The sequence below is a fragment of the Equus caballus genome, chromosome 1, assembly GCF_041296265.1.
Source record: "Equus caballus isolate H_3958 breed thoroughbred chromosome 1, TB-T2T, whole genome shotgun sequence".
In the NCBI taxonomy this organism is placed as follows: Eukaryota; Metazoa; Chordata; class Mammalia; order Perissodactyla; family Equidae; genus Equus; species Equus caballus.
In genome coordinates this window covers 82,361,963-82,386,368 of record NC_091684.1, presented here as the reverse complement: position 1 = coordinate 82,386,368, position 24,406 = coordinate 82,361,963, and the positions used below count along the sequence as shown (strand labels likewise).

General features: G+C 40.5%; 1 protein-coding gene across 6 annotated transcripts in view; it reads left to right on the top strand.

Moving 5' to 3' along the window:
* Positions 1-8,430: 8,430 nt before the first annotated feature.
* LOC102150917 (zinc finger protein 248) overlaps positions 8,431-24,406 on the top strand; it is a 91,748-nt gene continuing 75,772 nt past the window's right edge. For 2 of the 6 annotated variants that reach the window (XR_011423651.1, XM_070228735.1), the window contains exons 1-3: positions 8,465-9,535; positions 10,328-10,436; positions 10,754-10,812. Coding sequence is in view for 4 of the 6 variants with exons in the window: in XM_070228735.1 (XP_070084836.1) it covers positions 9,485-9,535; positions 10,328-10,436; positions 10,754-10,812 (219 nt within the window). In the remaining 2 variants the exon portion in view is untranslated. Of the gene's footprint in view, positions 9,536-10,327; positions 10,437-10,753; positions 10,813-24,406 lie in introns of all 6 variants that reach the window. The other 4 variants (XM_070228731.1, XM_070228723.1, XR_011423652.1 and 1 more) reach the window with 4 other exon arrangements.

Sequence of the window (24,406 nt, the reverse complement as noted above, 5' to 3'; positions counted from 1 at the left end):
TTTTTTCCATAGTGGAAAAACTACTGTCTTCCATAGTGGCTGTACTGTATTACAGCAAGGCACCAGGGTTCTAATTTCTCCACATCCTCACCAATACTTGTTATTTTCTGTTTTTTTTTTTTTTTAATGATAGCCATCCTAATGGATTTGAAGTGGTATGTAATTGTGGTTTTGATTTGCATTTCCCTAATGATTAGTGATGTTGAGTGAAATAATTTTAAACTTACAGAAAAGTTGAAAAACTGGTATAGAGAGTTCATGTATACCTTTCACTCAGCCTCCCCTAATGTTAACAATTTATGGAACAAGAGAAACCAGCAAATTAACATTGGTACCATACATTAATTAAACTTTATTCACAACCCATCTTTTCCCCTTAATTTCCTTTTTCTGATCCAGGATCCCACATTGCATTTAGTTGTTTTGTTTTAGTCTCTTCTAATCTGTGACACTTCCTCAGTCTTGTTTTTCAAGACCTTTACACTTTTGATGAGTACTGGTCACTTATTTTATAGAATGTTTCTCAATTTGAGTTTGTCTAATATTTTCTCATAATTAGATTGGGATTATGCATTTTTGGCAAGAATACCACAGAAGTAATGTGTTTTTCTCAATGTATCATTGATGTCTATATGTTTTATTACTGGTGGTATTAATTTTGTTCACTCAGTTAAGGTGGTGTTTTCTGGGTTTTTCCACTGTAAAGTTACTATTTTTCCCTTTGTAAGGGATACTTTTCTTGTGGGGATATATTTTGAGACTATGCATATAGTGTTTTTCAAACTTTTGCCCACTGATTTCAGTTAGTGTCCATTGGTGGATCTTTGTTTGCCCAGTGGTGATTTTGCCTTCCCCTCATTCCTTTACCTTTATTTATTGGAACTATTTTGTAAGAACTGTCCCTTCTCTTCTATTTGTGCTTAATTAGATATGTTCTTACTCTATTCATTGAATGGTGAGTAACAAATATAATTCAAGTACAGTGGTGTGTTTTGATGTTGATCAATATGAGATTGTCTAGACCCAAGAGATCTAGAGAGGTCGACAGGGGCCGATGATATTCATGATGAGTCTTTAGTCTCAAACCTATGAAAAGTATGTATTCACAAGGAAAATCTTCCAACGAATCTCTTGAAATCCAGTGGCCCACTCCCACCTCCTTAGATATGGAAAAGTCGTGACCACAAGGTACATGAAGGACAAACTGCCCTACTTTCACCAGACATTTGAAGGCAGCAGGAAAGTTACAAATGTAGAAAATATCATGCTCTATTTCAGAGAATCTTTTCTCATTCTGTGTTGTTGTTAAGCTGGACATTCAGAAAGGTATGGAGCTGGAAGAGATGCAGCTGGTATGGTAAAGAACTGGAAGTGAAAGAGAAACCTTGAATTGAGAGAATCATGGATATAATAGATTTTTTTTAAAGTCAGTTTGTTAAGTTGTAAACAAATTTGACAAGCACAGAATTGGTCTTTGGTCATTTCTCATTCTTTCAAAACTGCGCTTACTGGCTCACTCTCTCCAACCTACTTATGTCAGAACTGGTAATTTCAGTATCAATGTAGATGATGAGTCCCACACACTGTTCGTTCCTCCCTTTGACTCCTCTCCTCCAATGATCTTATTCTTCATCTTGTGTGTACTGCTGATTGTCATGATCATGTCTGAGACCATGTCTGCCCCTCACCAAGTGATGTCCCCTTTTCTTACTTGTGCAGTTGATTCTCAATCATTATGAATCCCTCCATTCTTGCTTTATCATTTGGTCAAACCCAACATAGCTGGACTTGGGTGAACATACTTATTCTTAACACTTCACATTCATGAACAACTAACCTACAGGATTTCCACATGTATTCAGCAGTCATACTGTTTGTCTATAGTCTAGTTAATCTTCCATTCTTCCAGACAACTCATTTTATACTTATTTTATACATGAATGTTATTTCAACATTCATTGTTCTCCCATCCTGTCAGCAAGGAGGCCATCCCTACTGGTGTGAGAGGGATAGTCTCAGTCTACTCCTTTATCTAGGCCTAATAATTAGCAGTGCTCATTTTTGTTCTCAAAAGTGTTCATATTTAGATGATAAATTATAACCATCCTATTCTTAGCAGATAATCAAACCTTTAGAGCAGGGCATGTGCTTGGACCTTTTACTCTTTTCTGTCTCTCTGTTTACTTAAGTGATCTTATTAAATCACAAGGTATTAAATAACACCTGTATCCCTAAAAATTTCAAAGTGAGATCTCCTATCCAGACCCATACTCTGATACTCAGAACTCAAATATCCAGCCATTTGCACATCCTTGCATGTTGGTTAAATAGGCATCTTAAAATCTCTATAGCCAGCACAAGATCTGGTGTTTTCCCATCAACCTGTTCCTCTTGATTTTTCCTCAGAATAGTGATAATTAATTCCATCTGCCCAATTTATCAGGCCCAAAACAGCCATTTTTTTGACTCCTCTCTTTCTCTCACACCTCTCACGCACTGTCAGAAAATCCTATCCGCTGTACTCTAAAATATATCAAGATTTTGACCACATCTGTCTCCACTAATATGACCCCAGCCACCACCATCATTTTGTACATGAATTGTTGCATTGGCCTCCTACCTGGCTTTCCTGCTTCTGAACTTGACCTTCAGTCATATTCAGGGCTAGGCATCTGGATAGTGTCTGAAATATACAGATCATCAGTAGAGGCAGGTTATAGATGACTAGGGACCATAGCCTCCCATTTTAAATATTTGCTTAAATGTATACTGGATGACCTTAGTTTCAGATAATAGAAAACATGGGCTGCTGTACTGTGTCAGGCAGTAAGATCTGTTTACTAGTCCAACCAAAACAGTCCCTTAGAGGACCTCTAAGAGCAGAAGGTAGGGAGCATGGGGCCTCCCATCCTGTGACTAGGACAAATGATTCCTCCCTCCATCCTCATGTATGCCTTTTGCCAGCAGTGACATGTCAGTACCCCTCCCCACAAGTTCAAAAGCAGAATTCCCCTTTCAATTTCTTACAAAGCCTGCAACTCTCACACCGGGAGAAGAACAAAAATAAGCAAAACTCACCAAACCTGGAACCTGAACTTGCTTAAAATACACTCAACTCTAAAAATGTGACCCATTTTTTAAACTATAAAGAAGAAAGCCAGGATACAAGGAAAGAGAGTCAAAAAATGAGAGAAAACTCAGAAAAACATCTAGAAAAGTACAGATGAGTGCAAAGAACCTCACAGATACACAGACACACACACATGGGGTCCTACCGCCACTGTCATCTCCTGGGCGATTTGTCACCCTCAGTGATCCTGCCCTCTCATGTTCACATCCTTCTATAGTCCCCTACCATGTTGTATCAGGATTGCCTCTGCAGAATGGGGCAGAAGTGACGGCATGTAACTTCTGAGGTAATGCTATAAAGGACAGACACCATGGCTTCTGACTCTCTTGGACTGCTTGCCCTGAGGGAAGCCAGTTGCTATGTTGAAAGGCCCACATGGCAAGGAATTGAGGCCTCTGCCAAGAACCATGTGAGTGGCCATCCGGGAAGCAGATCCTCTAGCCTTGGCCAAGCCTTCAGTTGTCAGCAGCCCAGCTGAGAGCTGAAGTGCAACCTCAAGAGAGACCCTGAGCTGGAAACACCCTGCACCTGACTTGCAGAAATGGTGTGAGATAATAAATATTTGTTGTTTTAAGCCACTAAATTAAGCCACTAAATTTGTTATGCAGCAATAGATAACTAATAAACTGCCTGCAAAATTTGTGACTAACAGTTTCTAAGAGAACTAAACTGGAAAGGGACAGTGGTCCCACTATTTTCATATGTGCAGAAGCAGCTCGATGAATACCTTCTGAAATTCTGGACATCAACATATTAACTAAACCATCTGATAGAAGGCTAAGATAGTGGCTTAGGAAATACCCCAGAGAAACAGCATCACTTCCTTTGGGACACCTTCATCCTTTTTGTCACTTCCCTCGTCTATGTTGATGAGTTACCCGGAAACAAGTCCCTTTAGCTGCAGATCTAGAGCCTCTTGAATGGTGGCAGTGTTGACATCTCCACCCCCCACCCCCCCGGCCCCGGCACCCCCATCAGCTATTTCTTCTGTAACTCCATTTATATTCAATTTGAATTTCACTTTCAGCACTATCATTTTTCCTTTCTTTGCTGCAGTTTCATCTGTTTTGGCCAGTTCCCTCTTAATTATTCATTTTTTGTAAAGTGTAAGGTGAGTTTGTATAATAGAGAGTCTGACTCCATATGTAATGTTTGACTGATGAGAGCTGTCAAGCTCCATGTCTTCTTTCCCCTTCTGCCCCACATCTGAGGAAGCTGGTGTGAAAGCCCAGGTGCTCCCTCCTTTGGTTCTGGAGGGAGGTTCAAGCCACATAAACCCTGGCGTGTAGGTGGGAGCCCACTCTTCAGCCCCACCCCTTAACCACAATAAAACCTCTAAGCCAGTCTCTTCCCTGCTCTCTCAAGCCATTTTTGGACCTGCTTGGGAGCTATCCCTGTTCACTCCAGAAAGCAGCATTATGTGAGTAATAATCCTTTTCATACTCTCTTTGTGCATGTGGAGTGTCATCAGTTTTGACATCCATACCAAATTTTGGATGGAAAGTCCATCTCATTTCTTCAGGGTAATGTCAAAGATAAACACAGCTGGACATCAGTTAAAGTGGTCAAAACAGGTTTTATTCAGTAACTACTGACTGCAGGGAAAGGAGCTGAGCTCAGTTCTGATTTGTGCAGAGATGACTGGACATTTTAAAAGGAGAATGGGGGGCAAGTAGGGGTTCAAGTAGAGTCAGAGAAGTGGCAAATTACAAAGGGTTGGTCAGTGTAAATGCAATTAGGCCAGCTGTCTGCCAGCTGTGTCTGCAATTATTGAAGTTAGGATTCTATCCCACAGAGACTGGGAAACAGAAGCCCTATCCTTTCTGATGATTATATTTTAAAGGAGCGGCTTTCAGGTCCTTGAGAGAGACATTTCTGAATTGTAGAAGATACATATACATCTCAAAGGGACAGAGGAAGGAATCATAATTGTAAATTCTTTTTAGGAAATGCTTTAAGAAAGGAGGTCAGGGGCCTATTGTCAGGTGTTGGCTGGAACTAATAGTAAATTCTCCCAGCAGTGTTGAGTTTTCTCAGGCAGGCAGTTTAATGCGTGTGTGTGGGGGGGGCGGGGGGGGCTGGTTGGGGGGAAAGGGGCTGTGTGGGTGGTCATCAGGGGTCATCCTAGGGACATGGCCTTATGCTGCTTAGAAGCTATGTTAGAGTTTGGTTGTCTCTCTGCAGAGGTATGGATGGAGTCATTCTGTGCTAAGAGTGCAATTCTTAGTAACCACAACAGTTTATCACTGGGAGACAGAGAGCCCACACAACTATTGCTGTCTTTGCATGAATCGAATAACAGATTTGCAGTGACCAATTACGAATAGTCTTGGAAAGAAGCGATGTGGCTTGTCACTGATCATGATGCACATCTGTTATTAATGTAGTGATTGTAGACTGAAGAGCTAGCAGCCAAGTTTTTGTACTTTATGCGATTACTCATAGTTAATATAAAGTGGTAACTGAAATTTGAATCTGGTGTTACTTAACTAAACCATGATGACTGAAATTCATGCATGTCTGAACCATGCAAAGGATTGCCTGTCGAGTATAGTGCTGCCACATTTTACAGGAATGTAAATTGTGCAAATTTAAAATAATGTGAATAAATATTTCAAGGTTGTATATTATGCATAAAGTTTGACATAATGCAATCCTCTTAGTATTTTAAAAAATTGTTGGGAATCACAGAATTTCAAAACTCAAACAGCAAATTGAGGACAGTATTCGTTATTACTATACATCACCCCCTTTAACTAAGACACAAAATTTAACTCTATCATGTGTCAGTCTCCTATAAATGTGTGTGTGCTTTGAAATTTTTGTGAAAGATCTGCTGACTTGTGCTGTGTAGGGGAGGAAGACATTTCCTCTTCCCAAATGTGGGTTCGTCTGGCCGGAGAATGAATTAAATTCACATGAGACAGAATAGCAAGAGAAAATTAAACAAAGCTTTATGAGGACCATGGCCAGGGGCCTTTCTTCCCGAAGAAAGGGCACCGAAGAAGTGGGGTGCACAGAGTGGTTATATACCCCCAAACGGGGTGTTTCACATATGATTGAAATGTCCCTCCGACAATAGTCACAAGATTGCCCTGTCAGCACAGTGCTTGATGGACACAGCAGGTAGTGGTCTGCTGTCTCAGAGGGCATAGCAGGAGGCAAGTCTATTGTCTTGAGCTGGGTGGTCACAGGTGAGCGCTGCAATCAGTTCCTAGCCTAAGGAAAGATGCTTAATCCTTAAAGAAATGCCAATGTTGGGAGGGGGAGCAAAGTCAGTTACAGGAGGTTACCAGACAAGCACAATAAAATGCAGATTTAAGTCCTTGCCTTTGGTATTGATTAAGAGTTTTTAGAAAGAAGGTCATCGCCTTTCTTCTTCCTGGTACAGAGAGGGAGGCACCTTTACAGACAGAGATTTAGTTCTACTTTTTAGTTGCTTTCCTGTCTGCAAAGACATGAGCCACAAATAATCATGCCAAAGAGACATGTGTTGGGGTGGCCAATTCCAAACCCCTACAGCTGCTATTTTAATATTCAGTGTGGTTAAAATTCAAAATCTCTTTTTTTTAACCAACTAACCCAATTATTCATTTAAGAGTGCTGTTAATGCTTGTGCTGTAAAACATGCCTGAAAATTGATAACTCTGGGATAGAATTTTTATGTTTAATAAAATTTGATTTTGATGCACTGTGCAGTTGAATTGGTAGTTAACAGTTTGAAATGCTCAGAAAATATGAAGTAGAAGTAAAACAAAATTTCTTTAGCCCATTTGTAGATTTATGCTCTTTGAGAATGCACTCTCTACACTTATTCCGAAGGGAAAATTAGTACTTGATTATCTAGGGGGTGAATCTTGCCATGTCTTCACTTACATATTCTTCACATCACTACTATGTATTATAATATGTTGGTTTCGTTGAACCCTGATTAAAAAAAATAGCTTCGAAAAACTTAAACCTCTATAATAGACGTTCTCGGGACAATTGGGAAATTTGAATATGGACTTGATATTAGATGCTATTTATGAAATTACCATTAACTTTTATAGGTGTGATAATGGTATTGTGATTATAGTATGTCCTTAATCTTAGAAGATACATGATAACATATTTAGGACTGAAATGTCATCACAAATAAATAATTACACATCTAGATAAAGCAAATATGGCAAAATATTAACCAGCTGTTGACTCTAGATGAGGTATGTCTGTTCAATGAGTTCTTCCAAATTTTGTTTGAAATTTTCAGTAAGACCTGGGAAATACACTGACCAAGAAAACGTTTACCTTGTTTACTTAAAACAAGGATTAGATTAAAACTTAATCTCTAATAGTTATGCCCTTAAAATCCCATTTCTTAAAAATATCAGAAGGTTGTGCACAGTCGTGTAAGGGAGATGAGGCTGTGTATGCTAGTCCTTTTCTTTCTGTTTGTGTGTACAGTAGTTCCCCCCAGGGGATGCCTGAAACCACGGATAGTACTGAACTCTATATATACCAGGTCTTTTCCCATACATAACATACCTATCATAAAGTAATTTTAAATCAGGGACAGTAAGAGAGTAACAACAATAACTTCTCTGTGGCATATCTGAATTGCAAGCACCACTGCTCTTGCACTTTGCGGCCATTAGTAAGTAAAATAAGGATTACTGAACACAAGCCCTGGGGTACCCAACAGCCTGATAACCCAGACAAGCCACTAAGTGACTAACGGGCAGGTCGGGTATACAAAGGAATGATTCACGTTCCAGGCGGGATAGAGCCGGAAGGCAGGACCTTTCATCATGCTACTCAGAACAGAACGCAATTTAAAACTTAGGAATTGTTCATTTCTGGAATTTTCTATTTAATAGTTTTAGACCGGGGCTGACCGCAGGTAACTGAAACTTCACAAAGCAAATCAAGGATGAAAGGGGGTTTACTGTACTTTTATTCATTTACAGTTTTTGTGTATCGCAAGTAATTTTGAGAAGCTGGTGTCATCATTACTACCACTGCCAACGCCACAAGCACTAAGCTGTTGTACCTTCCTGGGAGAAGCTGTGCTCTTACGGGGCTCGTTTTCTTAATGTCTGCACTGCCGGTTTCCTCTCCGTTCTTTCGCCGGCGTCAGAGTCTGGCCTAGCACGGAAAGCTCCCCTCCCCTGCCGCCGTTCCCGCCTACGCGGCTCGGGCCCCACCGCCCGCTCCGGGGTGGGGGGTGGGGGTGGGAGAGGGTGGCTTTTGCCGCGAGGCCTGATGGGAAACGCCCCTCCCGGTCTGCGGCGCGCACTGTGCAGGCGCCGGGAACGAGCGCTCTGGCGCATGCGCCGCTAGGCCCACGGCCTACGTCTGGGTGCGGCGGAGGCTACTGGAGCGTGGTCGGGGCGCGGCCCTAGCGCAGACGGCCGAGCCTTCGTGGGGCTGGGGCCGAGACAGCGGGGGGCGGGGCCGAGCCTGCGGCGGGGCGGGGCCGAGCCTGCGGGAAGGCGGGGCCGGGCCTCCGATCCTAGTCAGGTGGAGCGGCAGCGGCGGGTTTGTCCTGTCCCGGTTCGGCGCTTGTGCGCCGACTGGCGCCTGCGGGTGGCGGTAGTGTTGACGGCTCCAGTTTGGGGGCTGCCGCTCACTCAGTGAGGACAGCAGGGAGTCCGCGCCTTCTCGCTCTGATTAGGAAACGGACAGTCGGGCCAGCGACTGCCTCCAGACCACACAGCTCATGGGAGACGGCGCTGAGAGGCACATCCACATCTGCCTGCTTTATAAAAAACGATTCTGCCTAAATCCATCGTTATATCCGTCCCAGCCCTGAGCCAAGGGACATTGCCGTCAAGTATAATGTGAACCCCGTTTTATCACTGGGCGCTTGTATTTTGGGGATTCTTGGTGTGTTTTCAGGGCTTTTGGGTCACATTTCATGATGGTTAGTTCTGGGCCTGATCTGGACTCTTTAGCCTGTGTGTCCTCAGTCCTTCTCATTTGAGTTTTTTGTAGGTCTAGCCCGAAATTGTGGGGCATAGGGAGTTCCAAGGTTTGGGGCCATCATGTAGGTTACAACTAAAATGATTTTGTCCCCTAGGTTCAGGTCCTGGGTCCTAGGAACTGTAGGGGAGGAGGACATTTCCTCTCCCCAAATGTGGGTTCGTCTGGCCGGAGAACGAATTAAATTCACATGAGACAGAATAGCAAGAGAAAATTAAACAAAGCTTTATGAGGAACCATGGCCCGGGGCCTTTCTTCCCAAAGGAAGAAAGGGCACCGTAGAAGTGGGGTACACAGAGTGGTTATATACCCCCAAACGGGGTGTTTCACATATGATTGAAATGCCCCTTTTACAATAGTCATGAGGCTGCTCTGTCAGCACAGCGCTTGATGGAAACGACAGATAGGTCTGCTGTCCCAGTGAACGCCGCGGGGTGGCAGGTGTGTTGCCTCGGGCTGGGGGGGTGGGGGGGGGGGGTCACAGATGAGCGCCGCAATCGGTTCCCAGCCTAAAGAAAGATGCTTAATCTTTAAGGAGATGCCAACGTTGGGTTGGGAGGGGGAGGGAAGTCAGTTACAGGAGGTTACCAGACTAGCACAATAAAATGCAGATTTTAAGTCCTTGCCTTTGGTATTGATTAAGAGTTTTTAGAGAGAAGGTCATCTCCTTTCTTCTTCCTGGTACAGAGAGGGAGGCAGCTTTTACAGATAGAGATTTACCTTACAAATGTAAATGTGTCCTAAGGAAGGGCAAGTTCCATTCCTCAGAGCCTCCTTCCCTGTCCCAGTTTATCAAAAGCAATCAGCCTCAAATAATCCTGATGCCAAAGAGACACATCTTGGGGTGGCCAATTTCAGGTCCCCACAGAACAAAGGTGACCTTGTGAGGTAAAGAGGAATCCCACCTGGAAGATGGCCCATCTGAAAGGAGACCTCCCACGGGGCCTGCAGAGCAGAGGAGCAGCAAGGCCGGAGAAAGAGCAGACCCTAGATTTGCAATGGCTATTAGCGGTATGAGATCCTTGTGCTCCCGCAAGCCATCCTTCAAACTGTGACAACCTGAGGTTTGAACCAAGTTTCAGGGGAGGTGAGCTGGAGCTAAGGCAAGGGGCAAGTCTGCCCAGGAAGTGTTGCTTCATTTGAGGGTTTGAGAGAGTATGGTCTGGGGGAAAGAAATTCCCCCACCACTAAGAAAATTCTCAGACCTCCCTAACAGCCTTTGACTTCTTTCAGATTCTTCAGTTTTTCCAGATCCTCAGGGGCCCTCACATCCTGCCCCTTACTACATGCAGCTTTGAGAGATGTGGGTGCTTTCTCCATCCTGACTTCACAGACTTAGAAGGTAATGCAGGAAAAAGCTCCCTGGATTACCCATGTCTGCCTAGCATGAAAGATGAAAACCACTGAGCCAGAGAAGGTGAATGTGTGGGTCATCTCGTTCATTACTCACCTAGGCAGTAGGTTTTCAGACACAGTTCAGTCAAAACCAGTTTCTGTCAGAAGACTGAGAAACTACTGCCAAGGTGGTTAAGAACCAAAGGATGTTCTCCAATGGAAGGATATTTTATTCGGCTAGCAAGTGGAACTCTCTAGGCAGGAGAATCCATGAGGTACAAGGCAGTTCAGATCTCTTGTAATCCGTTCTTTCTTCTCTCCCAGCTCCACCTTTGTACTTCTCTACACGTTTCCTAGACCCACAGAAGATGAACAAATCTCAGGTAAATTGTTTATTGTTTTTTCCCTACTTCGTTTATAATGTCTTGTGTGAGGCTTTTAAGGGTCAGGTGAGAATGAATATATAAGAATACATGAAAATCAACTTCAGGGAAAATATACAGGAGCACACAATATCAGGTAAAGTGGTAACGCAGAAATATGCAAGTTCTATACTATTACTATGCTATACTATGTTATCATCAGGCAAATTTGTCTGATTTTTCTGATGTTCATAGCAAAAATGCAAACATTCTCTGTTAGGTGATTTGCATTGGCCCTTAAAGAAATCTTCATGCAAATTACTCAAGAGACATTAAGAATTCTAAACAATGTTTCTTTCCTGGTCTTCCTGGAGATAACATAATAAATTATCTTTCAGTGACTACTGGAAACCAATGCAGCCTACTGCTTGTAATCGTTCCTTAGGGGAAGCAGGACACTTTGTGCCAAAGGGAACTCAGTCAATACAGGTTTCTAAGGGGCTGAAACACCGTGGTCCCGTGGACCTCTTTCTGATGGTCCTGCTTGATCCAGGTGTAGAACCTGGGATATCTGCAAGAAAGCATGGGTTATATCACCTTCAGATATCTCCTTTAATATTGCGTATAGATTGTGCAGCAGATGGGTATTTTCTGGCAAATGTTTCCCTATTTCCCTTCCACATGTCAAACCACATCACTTGCTGGATCTGTCTGGTAAGTGATACCAGTGACCTTATTATGGCAAATGTCATGGATACTTTAGTAGTTGCCAAAATTGAGCATTCTGTCCAGTTGATGCTCATGGCCAGTCTCCTAGAAAGTCTTCTCAGTTGGTTTCTGGTCTATTCCTCCCTCTGTGATTATTGTTTTTCTGTTTTCTCGATGGAGTCTTTTTCCTCTTCTTGCCTCTTATTTTTGCTTCTTCCAAGGTGTCCGTTATTGCTCTCCTGTTGTCCTCACTCTCCTGGTCTTGCTGGCTGATCTCTTCTCCTCTTTGGGGATGCACCGTTCGCTGGGGTGCTTGAATCTGGCTCTCCCCTATCTTAGGCCCTAATGGCCAACTCTCTGCTGAACATCTTTGTATAGCTCTTCTGAAGGCCCTCCAAACTCTACAGATCCCGAAGGAAAGTTGTTATTAACAGCACTCCACCCTTCTTCTTTATTTCTGATATGTGATCATCAAATGTTACCGTCAGCCAGCCCATCAACCAGGTGACAGACGTGGCATTTATTCTAAGTGCTGTCTTTTACCAGCTACCTATACATCCAATCAGTGATCAAATCTTATTACTTTTAAGTTGCTAATATTTCTTTCTTCTTTTGCAATTGAAGTAAGTTGCACAAATCCTAAGGGTACAACTTGATGAATTTTTCATATGTTCTGCATCTGGATAGTTATCACCCAGATCAAGATAAGGGACATTTTCTGTACTGTAGAAGGCTTCCTTGTGTTGTTTCCCAAATGGTACTTGCCCACTCTCCCTCGAGGGAGACTTTGACTTCTATTATCATATATTAGTTTTGCCTCATTTTAAACTTCATCTAAATAGAAGCATGGGTTATATATTCTTTTGTGTCTGACTTCTTTTACTCAGCATTGTGTTTGTGAAATCTTCCACGTGTAGCAGTGGTTTGGTTTTTTCCCATTGTATGAACATACCACAGTTTATCCATTGTGCTCTGGATGGATGTTTGGGCTGTTTCTAATTCTGGCTTTTATACATGTCTTTTGGTATACATGTGCACTTGATTCTGAGGGGTATAAACCCAGGAGTGGAATTGGTGGGTCATAGCACGTGTATGTGTTTGGCTTTGATAGATTTCTGCCAAACAGTTTGACAGAGTAGGTGTGCAGCTTGACACTCCTGCCAGCCGTATGTGAGAGGTCCTGTTGCCCCATAGCCTTGTCGGCATTTGATATTGTTTGTGAGGATTTCCTTTATTTTCTTTCTTCTTTTTCAGTGTTCAGTGGGTAAGTGTAGTGCTGTCTTATTGTGGTTTTGATTTGCACTTTTTTGATGACCAATGATGTTGAACATCTTTTCATGTTTCCTCACTATTTTGATATCTTTTTTTTTGAAGTGCATGTTCCAATCTTGTTCATTAAAAAAAATGATAGTTTTTCTCTGCTGTATTAACTTGTAGGAATTCTTTATATGTTCTAGATATGAGTCCTTTGTCAGATATATGTACTGCAAATATCCTCTTTGAGTCTGAGGCTTGGTGTGAATTTTAAGTCCAATTTATCAATCTTTTTTTAATGGTTAGTGCACTTTTTGTCCTATTTAAAAAAATCTTTGCCTAACGCAAAGTCATAAAGGAATTCTCCTATGTTTTTGTTCTAAAAGCTCGAATTGTTTTAGCCTTCACATTTAAGTCTATGATCCATTTAGAATTTTATGTATATGCATATATGTATATATCTTTTTATTTTTTGGTATGAGCTATAGCTATCCACTTCCCACAGTACTATTTATTGAAAAAACTTTTCTTTCCCAACAAAATTGCAGTGGTGTCTTTGTCGAAAATCAGGTGACCAAATATGTATGTCTCTTCGTGGATTCTTTTTTTTTTTAATTTTTAAATTTTTAAAATTGTTATTAGTTTTTAAAGATTCTATTTTTCCTTTTTCTCCTCAAAGCCCCCCGGTACATAGTTGTGTATTTTTAGTTGTGAGTCCTTCTAGTTGTGGCATGTGGGATGCCACCTCAGCATGTCCTGATGAGTGGTGCCATGTCTGCACCCAGGATTTGAACTGGCGAAACCCTGGGCCGCTGAAGCAGAGCACGTGAACTTAACCACTCGGCCACGGGGCTGGCCCCCTGTCTTTGTGGATTCTTGTTTCTGCTGCAGTTGTCTCTTTGTGTAACCTCATGCCAATACACCTGCCCTTATTATTGCAGCTTTATAAAAAGTATTCGTATCTGTGGATATAAATTTTCTGCTTTTGTTCTTCAAGATTTGCCTTGGCTACCTTAAGTCCTTTGTATTTCCGTATAAACTTTATAATCATCTTGTCCAACCCCCTCCTCCATGAATCTGCTGGAATTTGGTATTGCAATCAATCTATTATAGATCAATCTGGGAGACTGGTCATATTAATATTAACTTGAATTTTCAATCCATGAATGTGCTGTTTTTCTCCACTTACTTATGTCTCCTTTAATATTTCTCAGCAATGTTCGATAATTTCCATGTGTATGTCTTGTACTTCTTTTGTTAGATTTATTCTTACGTAGTTGAAAATTTTTCTTCCCTGTTTAGAGTTGCTAGTAGATAGAAATATAGTTGATTTTTCTATATTGAACTTGTTTTCAGTGACCTTACCATTTATTAACTCTAATAGTTTATCTGTAGATTATTTTGGGTTTTCTACCCATACAATTATATTATATGGATGTTTCTTCCTTTTTAATCCACTGTTTTTCCTCCCCAAAGCCCCAGTACATAGTTGTATATCCTAGTTGTAGGTCATTCTAGCTCTTCTATGTGGGATGCCACCACAGCATGGCTTGATAAGCAGTGTACAGGTCTGTGCACAGGATCTGAACTGGCGAATCCTGGACCACCGAAGCAGAGCACACGAACTTAACCACTTGGCCATGGGACCAGCCCCCCTTTTTAATCCATTTTTAAGCTCTTATTTCTTTTTCTTTCTTTATTGCTGTGGCTAGGAGCTCTAATGTACCATGGCATAGAAATAGTACATTTTTGTTTTCTTCCCAGTCTCAGGGAAAGTTTTTAATATTTTGTCATTTAGCATGATGTTTGCTGTAAGTTTTTTGGTAGATATTCTTCAGGAAGTTTCATTCTATTTGTGGTTTGCTGAGAGTTTTTATCATCTAATGGGTGTCGAATTTAAATATTAGGATGATTATATGGTTCTCTCCTGTATTTAACATGTTGATTGAGGTAATCCTATTAATGTTTTGATTTTCAGGTGTTAAACCAGCCTATTTTCTAGGAAAAATCCCACTTGGGCTTGATATTCTATCATGTTTAAATATATTTCATCATAAATTTTTTAGGAGTTTTGTCTTTGTCATGAGAGAGACTATTTTCATTTCTTATAATGTCTTTGTCAGGTTTTATGCCAATTTCATACAGACCTCAAAGAAACATGTTAAGTGTTTCCTCATTGTCTATTCTCTAGAAGTGTTTTTGTGTAAAGATTGGTGTTATTTATTCCTTAATTGTTTGTAAAAATTCACCAGTTAGTTTATCCAGGGTCTAGATTTTCTTTATGGAAAGTTTTTAAGTTATAGATTTAATTTCTTTATATTAGTGAAGTTATCCTTTAGAACATGATATAAGTTGTAGTTGTTTCTTCCCAGTTTGCCATTTGTCATCCCCAGCTGGGAGCAGATCCTTTTTGTTCCAGGGCAAAGCACAGCTCACACACACCAGTTCAGATAACCGCAGTCACACCAAGGGTTGCTCAGAGTTCACTTTGCTTTCTGGCTCTCTTTCTCCTTGGGTTGCTCCTCAGGGAGGAAGCCAGCAATGGTGCTAATTTAGCATCTTGATAGGAACTAAAGGCTTAAAACCCTATCCCACCCCTTAATATTTTAGTCAAGGTCAACAGTGACCTCCATTGCTAAATCCAGTGGTGAAGTCTCAGTCTCTGTCTTACTTGACCCTTTAGCCACATTTGACACCATTGGTTACTTTTTCCTTCTGATTCACTTTATTCACTTGGCTTCCACACTTGCTTAATTTCCCTTCTCTCTCATTGTTTGCTGATTCCTCCGTTTCTTCCTATCTCTGAATGTTGGTGTGCCCCAGAGCAAAGTCCTTGGGGCTCGTCCTTTCACTGTCTGAGGCCCTCCCTTGGTGATTTCATGTGTTCTCATCAGTACTGTTTGTGGCCTGACCACTTCTGATAATCTCTGGTGCACAGATGTCTTCCTGCACTTGAGATGCGTATATCTAACTGTCCTCTATATCTCCACTTGAATGTTTAGTAGACTCAAATCATCATGACTAAAACTTACCTCCTGGGCACCCCCTCCCAAACCTACTGCCTTGGGAGCCTTCCCCTTCTTGTTTAGTAGCAGACCCTTTGGAATCTTCTTTTTTTCTTCTTCTTCTTCTCCCCAAAGCTGCCCAGTAGATAGTTGTATATTCTAGTTGTGGGTTGTTCTGGCTGATTTGTGGGATGCTGCCTCAGCATGGCCTGATGAGTGGTGCTAGGTCCATGCCCAGGATCCAAACCCATGAAGCCCTGGTCCGCTGAAGCAGAGCACATGAACTTAACCACTTGGCCACGGGGCTGGCCCTGGAATCTTTTTGACTTGTTTTTTATCCCTCATGCTCCATATTCTTACTGGTTGCAAAACACCCTGGGCCCTATATCTAATCTAGAGTCTGACCTCTTCTGATCCTCTCCGCTGTAGTTACCAAGACCAGGCCAGGGTAATTGGTCTTGTCTTCTCTGGATTATGGGAATAGTCACGGAGCAGGCCTCGCTGCTGCTCAAGCCTGGCCCCTGAGCATATTACCCAGAGTGTTCCTTGTAGAACATGAGTCAGGTTATTCTGTGTCACTCCTCTGCTCAACATCTACATTTTTCTCTGTGTAAAAGCCAGTGTTCTTAGAGTGGGTTATGTGGCCCTTATTTCTCCAATCTCACTTCCTTAGCTCTTTGATCACTCTGCTCCATCCCTGCTTATCTTCTTGCTCTTCTCGAAACATACCAGGCACAATGCCACTTTCATCCTTGTACCAAATTACCCTCTGCCTGGAGTGCACTTTCCCCAGGGAAACTGGTGGCTCACTCCCTCTCCTCCTTGCTCAAGTGTCATTACTCACTGAGGTCTACACAGACTCCCAGCTTAAAATTGCTCCACTAACCCCCAGTGTTCCCATCCTCCTTACCTTGGTCCACTTTGTTTTTTTAACATAGCACTTCTCATCTCACACACTCTACGGTTTTCTCTGGTGAATGCACTTTTATATTCCCACCAGCAATACCTGAGGGTTCTAATTTCTCCACTTCCTTGCCAATATTTCTTATTGTCTATCCTTTTAATTGTAGCCATTCTGGTGGGTGTGAAGTGGAATCTGATTGTGGTTTTGATTACATTTCCCTAATGACTAATGATGTTGAGCATTTTTTCATGTGCTTATTGGTCATTTGTGTATGTTCTTTGGAGAACTGGCTGTTAAAAACCTTTGCCCACTTTTTATTTTTATTTTACTTTTGAGGAAGATTAGCCCTGAGCTAACAATCTGTGCCAATCTTCCTCCACTTTGTATACGTGGGTTGCCACCACAGCACAGCTGATGAGTGATATAAGTCCGTTCTGGGGATCCGAACCCATGAACCTGGGCTGCCAAAGCAGAGTGCGCCGAACTTAACCACTACACTACAGGGCTGACCCCGCTTTGCCCATTTTTTAATTGAGTTATTTGTCTTTTTATTATTGAGTTGTGAGAGTTCTTTATATCTTCTGAATGTAAGTCCTATCACAGCTGTGATTTCTTTCCTTACATTTCAAATGATTTTTGACCCAAATCATATACCTTTCTAGCTATTTATCATTTTCATTATTCCCAAACGGTTTTTTTCTTCCATTTCCATTACTAAATGGTTATTGCTAACACATAATTTAAAAGTTGCATCTAATTGCCCATCAGCTAGTGATTTTCATCTTGTGTCTCAGATTAATGTTTTGATATAATGACTCGTGGTGCTTAAGCTTCCTATTGTTGAACTGGCCTTACATTATTGGAATAAACCTGTCTTGGTCTTTCATTTATTTAAAAAAATTTATTGAGCATTCCCTATGTTTTATGTGGAAAGTCCACTGTGAACAACAGAAAGCCACTGCATAGTCCAGTGGGTTGTGATATATTGTTTTTATAATATACTCCTGAACTAATATTTTATTAGGAATACTTGCTTCAGCATTATAAGAGAAATTGTCCTATGTTTTGTTGTTGTTGTACTACTTTGTAAGGTTTTGGTATTAAGATTCTCATAGTTCACTAATGATTTGGGAGCTCTCCATGTTCTGTGGAACAGTGTATGACATTGTGACTTACCTCCTTTTGAAAGGCTGGGAAAAGATTTCTAGTCCTCCTGGTTTTTATATCATCAATGGATTTGCAAATCTCATGTTTAATTATTGGTCTGATGATCTTCTTTGGGAATCAATTTTGTTAAAATTTTGCTAGTAAACAATGTTTTCTCCTCTATGTTCTGAAAATTATTGCTGTGAAATGCCACATATGATTCTCCTATAATTTTACTGTTCTTGCATCTTTGTGGATATATGCCTTTTCTCAGCTCTGTTGTATATTTGTTCCCACTTTCCCACTTTTTTCTCCCAAATTTTGCTCATTTTATGGGACATACTAAAAAAAGGCTTTCAGTTTCAGTCTTCCTCATTAATTTTGACTTTATTTTAATTTTATTAATTTTAGATTTTATCCTTATTTTTTCATGTTTTCTTTGGTTTGTTTTTATTTTTCATATTTCTTTTAGCTAAATATAAAGTTCATAATTATTTTCAGCCTTTGTTTTAAAAATAAATTAAAAATAAGTTTTCTCTGTGATGGCTTTAGTTGTAGCTCTTAAGTTTTCATGTAATGAATTCCACCTTTGTTTCTTTCTAGGAAAGTAGTAATTTGGATGTTGGTTACTTTTCTTTGATCTAAAGTTTTTGATTTGGAGAATGTCTCATTTTATGAGTTAATGGCTTTTCGGTAAGATTTTTTTTTCATTTTGGTTTTATAGGTCATAATTACACAGAGTAGCTTGTAAAACCTCTGATCTGTAGAACTTAGTTTCTCCGAAAGCACAGAATTACATAATAATTGTAAGTGGAGCTTTATTGTCAATGACCTGGTTCCAATTTAGGATGACCTTGGGAAGTTGGGTAATCTTTTTCTGCCTCAATTTTCTTATCTGTTAAATGGGGAAAAATACTATTCACGTTATAGGTTTGTCCTGAATATGAGATAATGTATATTTAAAATATTCTTTGAAAAGTACTCTTCTAAACAAGTGCCCAATGAATTTTTGCTGTCATTATTAGCTACCCGAACATGAAAGTTAAATAAACTCCACTGGATAGTTCTTATTGAGAGAGATTATGTCTCACTGTAATTGTGATTTGTTTTCTTTAACCAGATTACCTTGTAATTGTAGCAGTTTTTCCTTTATTTAGATACATGCAGATTTGACTTAAACGTTGATTAATTTTACTATTTATCATTATATGGTATCTGTCTTTGCCCCATTGAAAGTTTAGGGCTGCAAATTCTACTTAATCTGATATAAATAAGGCCATGCTTGTTTCTCTTTTATTTGCATTTTCTTTTAATATTTTGTCCATTTCTTCGTGTTCCACCATTCTTTATTACTTTGTTTTAGACTTATTTTTGTAAACAACAAATGGCAACATTTTGGTTTTTTAGACCAATATAACAGATAAGAAATATATTAATTCACATTTTCTGCAACAATTCATATTTTGGTTTTATGTATCTACCTTAGTTTACTAAATATTCTATTTGAATATAATATAATAATATGTATCATAATTTATATTATTATACTTTTTCGGAATCTTTACTTTTTCTGCCTTGTTAAAATTTCTCATTATTTCATTTTTCTTCTCTGTGAATTTGATAGTTTTCTGGTTTTCAGTTCTCATAGCTACCAACCCCACTCCTGAATATTGTAACTGAGCCTCTATCTACTACCGTATCAGGATTACTTCACTGCTCTTCGGCCACTCCCTGGTGTAGTGATTACTGCTCCCTCTCCTCCAGCTGCTCTTGGATGACCTTAGAAAGCCCTAATCCACCCGTCCACCCCACACCACACCCAGACTCCTTCATTTTGCTAATTTATCAGTCTATTACTGGCTCTTCCCTTATGGAGAATCTCTTCCGTTTCAAGAGGTGGTCTTTAACGTTATGTTATACATTTCAAATCATGTTAATATTACCCATCTAGTTGTAACCACATATCAATAACAAGATCTGTTGTTTCCCACTCCTTCCCCTCCTCTTCACTTTCCCCTTGCTTGAGATTTGTTTGACAGCTTGTTGGTACCTCCTCAGTGTTTTCTCTGCAGAGCTTACCAGGGTGATTTATTCCCCGAGGCCCTGCTCATTTGAATGCATCTGGTTTGGGGTCTGTCACATGAAAGATAATTTATTTGTGTGTGGGATTCCTGGATTGAAATTCTTTTCTCCTAATCTCATCGTCTTTTTGTTTTCACCACTGCAGCGGAGATATCTGAAGCTAAGATATACTTCTCTTTACTTTCTGAGTCAGCTGGTCTTTCCTCTGAAAGCTTGTAAGAGTTTATCCTTGTCTTTCAGAGTTATATAAATGTATGCCTCAGTGTGTCTTTTTCATTAATTCTAGGTTGATGGTTTTCTTCTTTCAACACTTTGGACGTTTCACTTTACTTTCTTCTTGCCTGGATTCTGAGAAGTCTGTTGCAATTCTTATCATTCTTCCTTTGTAGGTAAGGTTCATACTTCTCCAACCTCCCTGCCCCCCAACCTCTTCACTTCTTTCAAGAATTTTCCCTTCGTCCTTGGTTTTCTGCAGTTTAACTATGATATGGTTTTATTTATCCTGTTTGGTATTCTCTGAGCTTCCTGGATCTGTCATTAATTTTTGGGTGTTTTTGGTCATTATTACTTCAGATATTTCTTCTACTCTGTTCCTTCTTCTGCTGATATTCTAATTATGCATATATTATACCTTTTGATGTTGTCCACAGTTCTTGGAGGTTCTGTTTTTTCATTCTTTTTCTCCTCCCGTCTCAGTTTGTGAAGTTTCTGTTGACCTGTTTTCAAGCTCACTGATTCTTTCCTCCGCTTGTTGTGTGATGAGCCCGTCAAAGGCATTCCTCACTTCTATTACTGTGGTTTTGACTTCTAGCATTTCCTTTTGATTTTTTTCTTAGAATTTCTATTTCTCTACTTATGTTACTCATTTGTTCTTGAATGTTGTCTAATTTTTTCACTTAACTCTTTAACATATTAGTCATAGTTATTTTAAATTTCCTATCTGATAATCCCCACATCTGTGCCGTATCTGAGTCTGGTTCTGATGATTACTTTGTCTCTTCTGAGTGTGTTTTTTCTTGCTTTTTGGTATGCTTGGCAATTTTTTCTTGAAAGCTGGACATGGGTCTGGTAATAGAACTGAGGTTTCTCGTGTGAGGATTTATGTTCCTCTGGCTAGGAGCTGGGCTGTGTTTCATGTTTTTTGTAGCTGTAGTTGCCAGAGGGTTCAAATTCCTTTAGTGTCCTTGTTTTTGACTCTCCACTTTGACTTTGGGCCTCCCTGTGTCCTGCTGTGTCTTGAAACTGTTCGGCTCTGATCCACAGCTGTGATCCACTGTTGTCGCCCTGGAGCCTGTTGATGTTGTGCGAAGCTGTAGAGAGGCCAGCATTCTATAATCTTAAAATTAAATCGCAGTCTTTTAATAGGCATGTGTCCCAGTGTTTCTCATGAACTAGAAAACTGCTACTATTTTATTTAAGTTTTTTTCGGCTTTATTGAGGTGTAATTGACAAATAAAATATTAAGATATTTAAAGTGTACATTGTGATGATTTGATATATATACATGTTGTGAAAGGACTTCCCCATCCAGTTAATTATCACATCACCTCACATATTTATTTTATTTTTTTGTGCGAACGTTTAAGTTCTACTCTCAGTAAATTTCGTTTATACAATATAGTGTTATCAACTATAGTCACTATGTTATACATTAGATCCTTAGATCTAATTTATCTTATAGCTGAAAATCTGTACCTTTTACCAACCTATCTCTGTTTCTACCACCCCTAGCCCCTGGCAACCTCTTTTCTATTCTCTGTTTCTGAGTTTGATTTTTTTTGGATTCCACGTATAAGTGATACCGTGCAGTATTTGTCTTTCTCTGTCTGACATATTTCACCCAGCATAATGCTGTCAAAGTCCATTCATGTTGTCCCAAATGGCAGGATTTCCTTCTTTCTCATGGCTGAATAATATTCCACTGTATATATATATATATATATACCACATTTCTTTGTCCATTCATCTGTTAATGAACACTTAAGTTGTTTCTATATCTTGGCTATTGTGAATGATGCTGCAGTGAATATGGGAGTGTAGATATCACTTTGATATCTGTGTTCTTTTCCTTTGAATATGTACCTAGAAGTGGGATTGCTGGATCATATGATAGTTTTATTTTTAATTTTTTGAGAAACCTCTTTAGTGTTTTCCATACTGCCTGCACCAGTTGACATCCCCACCAACAGTGCACAAGGATTACTTTTTCTCCATATCCTCGCCACCATTCAAGGGTCTTTCAAACCTTTGAGATTGTCCAAGCCACCTTCTTTGTTCTTAGTGGCTCCCTGTAGTCGAGGGCACACCAAGACCTGTCAGTGCACCAAAGGAGAGGATCTCAGTCAGCACATAGATGAAGGCTGATTGGAGGCTGGATCCTCAGACAGCAGCTGGGAAAGTATGTAGTTAGGTTCATTTCAAGGAAAAACTGGAGATGGCTTTTTTGCATGCTCCCTCTGCACTGGGCTTGGGTATATAGTCCTGGGGGGTAGAAGGAGGGTGGAGGTGTGTGCTCCTGCACAGTTTAGAACTCTTTTTTTTGTTTACTATAGTCCTGTGGGTCTTGTGAATGCAAGCCCTGGTGGATATCAGAGCCAGGCAATCCAGGGGCCTGTCCCTTGGGCAGCAGCTGTAAAAGTTGGGTTGCCAGACGAGTGTCCAAGCTCTTTCTGGGGAGATATTGGCAATTTGGAGCGGGCTTCAGGAAGAAGGCAGAGTGATGTCTTATGGCTTCCCCAGTTTGCTGGGAGCATTGGAGTTAGCTCCTAGATGCATGCTAAATTAGATGTCTGGTCCTCGGGCAGCAGCTTTTAAAGTATGCAGATAGCCTCTTTCAGGGAAAGACTGGGAGACTGGCCTTCTGTGTGCTCCCTCTGCGCTGAGCCCTTGGGGGATGGCCGCGGCAAGTCTCAGGAGCCCTTTAAGAACTGTTTCTTTGTTTGCCATAGTCTTGTGGTTCTAGTGGATGCAAGCCCTGTCTGCTTTCAGAGCTCACTGTTTTGAGGGCCTATCCTTTGATAAGAAAACTTCACATATTGAGGTATATGGGGTAGCTTATTCTGGTTTGAACCTGATTTGGCCTGAACTAAAGAAGCCTTCCTTATGGCCTATCAGACATACATTGTACATCTGCTTTAACCATTAAAGATAAGGATGCACTAAACATTATCTCAAAGTAAAAGAAGGCACTCTTTGAAGATAAGGATGCATACTTCCTTTCCTATGATGCCAGTAGCACCAGTATCAGTACCCCTGAAATAAGTTTCCTTTTCCGGTCATCAGGGTCATGTTGACCTGCTAATCTATAACTAAATATCTCTTTGAAACTTTGGTGAATATGTATCCTGGACGTGTTTGATGTATGTTCCTTGTTCTAAAAATGTATAAAACTGTGTTGTAAACCATGCTTCTCCGGAACACTTTCTTCCTTTGTGGAGACTGCCCTACCGGGCTAGTCCTCAGCTTGGCTCAAGTAAATCTCACCTTATCTGTCTTATCTGTAGATTGGTTATTGGTTATTTGCATCGATGCCCTCAGGTGGGAGTCTTAAAAGTTGAGGCACTAAATGTGGTGTCCATAACCTTTGCTCCTCAGAGAGAAGCTTAGAGTTGAGAGTTCGTTCCTGATGGTGTGGGACTGTTCTGGGGGTGGGGTTTGTCGTAAGGTTGTGTCTCAGTGTTTCCTATGCATTTCGACGTGGGTATATTCTTATTCGCTCGTTGTGTAGGAGTCACTCGGCTAGATTCTGGATTTCTTTCAGAAGGATTTGCTCTGTGTGTTGTTGTCAATCAGTGTGTCCATTGAAGGAGGTGAGTTCAAGAGCCTCCTATGTCACCGTCTTGGACTGGACTCTGTCACTATTTTATATGCCCAGGAAAGAAGGCTCAATCATCTTGAGATCTCCCATGTGTACTCACCAGTCTCTGTCCTTTGTCATATGTTCTAGAAGATTTGCCCAATTTTTCGTTTATGTCTGTTGTATGTTGGGCCTTCAGTTAGGAGTTTTGGTTTTCACAATTCAGCAGTCAGTTTTTAATTTTTGAGGACTTTTTCTTGTTCTTTGATTCTTTGTAATTGAATTCAGTTCTTTAAACAGTTTTCTGCTCTCTCTCTAAATGTGAGTTTACCATTGGAATTAAAAGATTTTTTTCCATTTCTTGCTGCAGTTTTGTTTTTTGTGTGTTTGGTTATTTTGATTATCTTAGTTCTTGTGTTATGCCCTTGGTTTTCCTAAAATAGCTCTGCTGCTTCATTTTCTGTTCATTTTCCGTAAGTGAAGAACTGTATGTTTATTAATGTAGGTTACTAGTTTTACTTTTACCTTTCAGATAATTTTTTTCTCATTTTCATGGCCTGTTCTTCCAGGCTCCTGTGCGGAGTTCCCCCACGTCCTGTACTTGTACTTTTACGTCCTCAGTCTCTTTCCTTGGAACCATCTGATTCACTGCTGGTTTCACTTACCACCAAATGCCAGTGACTCCCTTTCCTCACCTTCATCTTGGGCTTCACTCCTGAG